The sequence below is a fragment of the Anarrhichthys ocellatus genome, unplaced genomic scaffold (assembly GCF_004355925.1).
Source record: "Anarrhichthys ocellatus isolate YVR2014 unplaced genomic scaffold, GSC_Weel_1.0 scaffold3664, whole genome shotgun sequence".
Classification (NCBI taxonomy): domain Eukaryota; kingdom Metazoa; phylum Chordata; class Actinopteri; order Perciformes; family Anarhichadidae; genus Anarrhichthys; species Anarrhichthys ocellatus.
The window spans coordinates 1-5,382 of NW_022283638.1; the positions used below are offsets into that span (position 1 = coordinate 1).

At 40.0% G+C, this 5,382-nt stretch overlaps 1 protein-coding gene across 1 annotated transcript; it reads right to left on the reverse strand.

Moving 5' to 3' along the window:
* Positions 1-6: 6 nt before the first annotated feature.
* On the reverse strand, positions 7-5,376 carry LOC116379082 (multidrug resistance-associated protein 9-like). The gene is made up of 8 exons (XM_031840996.1): positions 5,225-5,376; positions 4,585-4,821; positions 2,910-3,083; positions 2,072-2,219; positions 1,214-1,362; positions 964-1,071; positions 230-463; positions 7-141 (listed from the first exon to the last, which is right to left on the reverse strand). Exons 1-8 carry the CDS (start codon positions 5,246-5,248, stop codon positions 7-9), a joined length of 1,209 nt encoding a protein of 402 aa, XP_031696856.1. The 5' UTR covers positions 5,249-5,376.
* Between the last annotated feature and the right edge of the window lie 6 nt (positions 5,377-5,382).

Genomic DNA, 5,382 nt, shown 5'->3' on the forward strand with positions numbered 1-5,382 from the left:
AAACTGTCAGGAACTTGCAGGGATTGTAAAAGAGAATAAAGAACAAAAAAGACAAAAGGAGGAGCCAACCTGTTCCAAAATGCTGGAAATCAGTGACGTCTTTCCACTCCCCACGTTTCCACAGATTCCAAGCAGGTTGCCCTTCAGGAGATAACACAGAGAGAGTTTGGGTTTAACCTTTAACCCTCTCTAGATCACCTTATTTATTCTCCCCAGTCGTAAAACACACCTTAGGCAGTGTGAAAGAGATGTTTCTCAGGGTTGGCAAGGTTTCAGAAGTCCCATTCTGGCACGTCTCCTCCACTTTGTGTCCCTTCTCCCCATTGACTGAGATGATGGGTAGAGAGTCTGGCTGGTTGGCAGGTTTGTTCCAGGAAAGTGTCGCATTTTTCATCACGACGGCTGAATCACTGTCTTTTCTCTGGATCAGGTAGGGCTCTGGATTCTGGATCAGCAATATTTTCTGAAATAGCCGAACATTGCATTTATAAGCTTTTTTGTTTTAACTGTAAAAATTAGATTTTAAGTGTGAACTTGTTCCACAACAGCAACAGACACAATGAAAGCTGGCAATGAAGTTGTAGCAAAGAAGATGGCTCCAATAACAATGAAAATGGAAAAACAATGACGTAATAATACAAATTTTCACATTTTAGAGATTAAAGGCAAGTGTGAGGCTAAGAGAATGACAACAGAAGCAATAAAGCCAAGTTTGCACTGCAGGTTGGCGTACATGTTAAAACTCCATACAAGCAATTATTTATGTTTGAAATTAATAAAGATAAAATAAGAACCATATTGTTAGTCTGCAGATTATGAGCTCATCATTATTTATTATCACTAGAAGGCACAACCTTGCAGTTGGTATGGCTGGATGACATCACAGCAAGATGACTTTATGTAAGATCAGAGTAATAATGAATACCGTTGCCAGCTGAGCAGGACAAAAAGAGAGGAGTTTACCCTCAGTCGTTTTAGTGAAACAGCAGCCTCAGCCAGGACCTTTGCAGACATAGGCATAAGTCCCAAGCAGAACCTCAAGGAGTTGAAGATGGCGATGGTGGTGAAGGCCTGTTCATAAAAAAGAATGATGCTCACACTATACAACACTGACTTTTTTTTTTTTTCAGTACACCTTAACCATGTAAATCACACAGTGGGCATGATGGCAAGGGTTGTTGTACTGCATGTGCTGCACTGCTGCAGTACTCACATCAGTTGTGTTGAGCTTCAAGCTCAACGAAGTGTGTACAATGAAGGTGAGAATGGTGGCCAGGGTGGGGATGATGCTGGTGATGCTAGTATTGGCGTTCTGGACGTAACTGACCTTCCGCAGTTCTTTCTTCTCATTTTTCCGGAATCCTAAGAGAGACAGCATCACATGTTTGGGGAACAATTTAATTTTTTATTCTACTTCTACTTCTATTAGCTGACACCGAAAGAGCATGGACTGGTGGAGGCAAGGGCACATGGGAACCCTAGATTTTAGTTTTGCCCAATGGAAACTAGCACACGCGACTTTCAAGATTGGGTTTGTGTTCATACAAAAGGACTGTATAAATGATAAACATGATATTTGTTCTTCAAGAAATGTCTGTTTAGCTAGTTTCCTGTTTTATTTAGAATGCCCCTGCCTCCTGTGTCTTGAGTTCACTTCACTACCTGCATTTGTATGCGTTCCCCCCTGTGTGATTGTCTGCCCCGCCCCTGATTGAATCCTCCTGTGTCTAATCATCTGCACCTCCACAGTGTCTCAGTGTCAGTTCGTCTGTTGTGCTACCTGCTCTGCTCCCTGTTTTGATCTACAATGATTCCTGGGATGATCCCTGCTCTTCCCTGTTAAGTAGTTTTGTTTTCTTGGACTTTTTGTGACACATTTTTTAACTCCCCAGGTCTGCAAGTTTAGTTTTGAACATTTTCTTAACAATTAAAGTCACTGTTATTCATCCCTTTGTTCCCCCGTGTCTCTCTGTGTTTGGGTCAATCCCCTGCTACCATTTTTGCCTTAAACCCTGACAAGAAAGGTTAAAAACATGTTTGACTGGACAACAAAGTCTGTCTAACTTCATACCTGTGATCTTCTTTTCAAAGGAATCTTCCCAGGCGTACATCTTGATGAGCTTGATACTGTTGAGAATCTCATTCATTGTGCGAACACGGCTGTCTGTTATCAATATGGTTTTCCATTTGAATTTGTTGATGAGTTTGGCCAGGCCAAACTGAAAGCAGAAAAAACAATATTAATCTTTGTGTTGTGGGAGTAAAATGTATTTGTCTTGAAATATATTTGTGTAAAATCAATCATATCCATAATTTAAAATGTATACATGTATATTCACAGAGACTTAGGGTATAAATTAATGTACAATGCTATTGTGAAGTTAGTTGGCTCCGGACAGCTCGATTTACTTGTATACTTTGTGATGCAAATACATCTGCGTGAACTGAAGAAAATTCAATCTCTCTTGTGTTCTGTGGGTGTTCGTTGCTGAGTTCCTAATAGTGAGATCCTGTGATGTCTCACCACAAGTCAGATAGATAACAGTTACTGAGTCAGCTGTTAGGTGTTGAGTTTTAACATAAGTCAAAGAAGCTGAGCATCATCATCGACGACGGAATAAAACCCACAACAGTGTCAATTGAAAACAAGCCGCAAAGAGGAAAATAAAGATATGTTAGTGTGGTCCATGTTGATGGCTGAATTAGTTAGAATGAATTAATTGGAAAGCTCTAATTATTTGCCAACTACTAGATAATTAAAATGCATTTCTGTTTATAACCTTTGATTATTGCAGTACCTCTTTTTAGCTCTGATTGTGATGTGGCTCGATTAAATCTGAATCCATTTATTTTACACTGCTCATGAAAATATGTCTAATAACTGTTTGTGCAGTTTCCAACATACAGACCTGTACTGGGATGAAGATGAGGTAGGTGCAGACTCCAGTCAGTGCGGTGTAGCCCAGAATGTAGCAGGCATAGACAATACACACAATAAAGAGCACTGGGGTGGACAGCACAAAGCTCCCAAACAATACTGCTTCGAATAATTTGTGGCCATCGTTGGTCAAAACACCAATCATCTGGATGGGAGAGGAGGAGAGAGAGACTGGAATCTACATTTGCCAAGATTGCTTTGCCAAGGCAAGTTGCTTGAACTAATGGTGAGAACAAGTGAATTCCACAGGATGTTTATGACAAAGAAGTGTGGCCTTGTAAAACAGGATCAAAAACAAAGTTGTGCAGGAAACAAGAACAAATATTGCCACAAGAGGCCATTCCAGGTTGCAGGGGACTGGGTACTTGGCTTCAAAAAGTAGAGCAAAGTCAATTCAACTGGTTTAATCTTGTTTAAAGACAAAGTGAAACCAATCACACACTTGTTTCATCATGACCATGTATGCAGCCTTTCAGAAAGGCACACTCAAAGTCCCACCAGTCATTTTTTTTTTTACATTTGACGATATTTCAACAGCTTAATCAAAAATATCCAGCAAGTTTGGTGATGTTTGGACAAGCTGTCATTGATTTATGGCCAAATTTGCCCCATGCACATGTTAAGAACTAGTCCTGACCCCTATTAAGTTATTTTGAAATAGTTTCACACGTGTTTTAACATTGTCATGAAACATATCCTAGGAGTTTTGTATTGATTGGATGAATAGTTTCTGATTTATAGTCCAATTTGGGTTGTGCCCCACTCATCTATTATATTTGAAGTGCTAACTAGTGGTCGATTCGACTGAAACTTGTTTCAGGTACTGTTGTAGATACACCCTGCAAGATGATTGGCCAAACAATTGTTGAGTTAGGTATATTAATGTGGTGAGGCAGGCCCCCTTGAAGTTCATTGGTCAATATCTTGAAAGCTTTATGGCTTAATCAACAAGGTTTTGATCATTTTGTTTAGCTTGGTCCAATATTGATTCACAGAAAATTTGGTAGCAATCAGATCTACATTTAAGGAGGAGATGACAGATGGAGAAAAATGTAGTGGGCGAGCTTATATGGTCAGAGTGCGTCAAATTTCAAATCGATCTGACTTGATGGCGAAAGGACGTGGCCTTCCTAAAATGGTGTTTTTGGGTGTTGGCACATTACAGCGCCACCATGTGGCCGATTGAAGTCAGATTTCTTGCAAAGCACATGCACATCGTATCCAGTTATTGGGCCAAGTTTCTATTTCTTGCTATTTCCAGCTCACAGGGAATCCCTTTGGAGCTAGAACCCTAAAAATGCAATAATATCGACTAAAATGTTAGATGAAAAGAAATATATATATATATATATATATATATATATATTCAAGAAGGGCATTATGCAGTTGTCCCCTGTCACTCAGATGTGCACTTAATGTATGTCTACATTAAAAATACATATTAAAAAAAACCTTTCTTTGACCTGGACTGACCCCAGTTTACATGTTAAACTCCACAAATCTAAAACAGACATGAGGTATATTGAAAATATATTTTCTTTCCACTACTTTCTACAGTTCACCAAGAGTAAGAAGATCTCTCAAATGATGGGCAAAGAGATTTTGGTGTATGAGATCGCTTTCCTAGAGAAATGCAGGAACCCTACCTCTCCCATTGAAATGCCGCTGTGCACCCGCAGAGAGATGACTTTCTGAAAGGCCACTGAAGAGAAGGCTCCCTTCAGTCGGACTGCAGTGCGCAGGTTCAACGCCCACAACAAGGATATCAGGAAGGCTTTGGAGAACTCAGTGGTGAACAAAGCGAAGGACAGACCAACACCGTAGGATATTGTGGACTTCTCTGGGTCCTCATTATAGTTCAAGATCTCATAGACCAGAACAGCCTGAGAGGACAGAGAAGTTTGTAACACACAAAAGAGCAGTAAATATTAAACAACCTTTACATTTGAGTCATAAAACCTTTGTGATGTCACCCATAAAGCATTAAGTTGCATTTCTTGACCATTTTTCTGCATAATGAGAACTTTTACTTTTCATACTTTAAGTAAATGTAGCTGATTATATCTGCGTATTTGAACGAAGTAAAGTTTTGAATGCAGTTCTTTTACTTGTAGTGGAGTATTTTACAGTGGTATACTTGCACTTTTACTTAAGAAAAGATCTGAATTCTTCTTCAAGCACATTTACAGTGAATGTGATATTAGGAAAAACATCAGAAAAGGCTCCTGGATCTGGTATCCAATAGAGGAGGCACTGGTACTGATATTCAGCTTCAAATGTAATTACCGGGCCCAGAAACGCTGCCACCATGGCAAGGACACCAACAGCGACGGAGAGAATCAGCCTGGTTCTTTGAAAGCGAAGGATTACACGGACCAGAGAGGCCTTCTCCAGGCCCACCTTTGCCACCTCTTCTTCCCAAAGTCTGTGGAGTCTGTGCACAA

What these genes read in the sequence shown, in the direction of transcription:
- LOC116379082 (XM_031840996.1), bottom strand. Translation starts at nt 5,248, where the DNA reads ATGGTGGCAGCGTTTCTGGGCCCG. An exon ending in TCATCTTCATCCCAGTACAG is followed by an intron (nt 2,220 to 2,909) that starts GTCTGTATGTTG and finishes TTCTGCTTTCAG; the next exon opens with TTTGGCCTGGCCAAACTCAT. An exon ending in TTTCACTAAAACGACTGAGG is followed by an intron (nt 464 to 963) that starts GTAAACTCCTCT and finishes CGGCTATTTCAG; the next exon opens with AAAATATTGCTGATCCAGAA.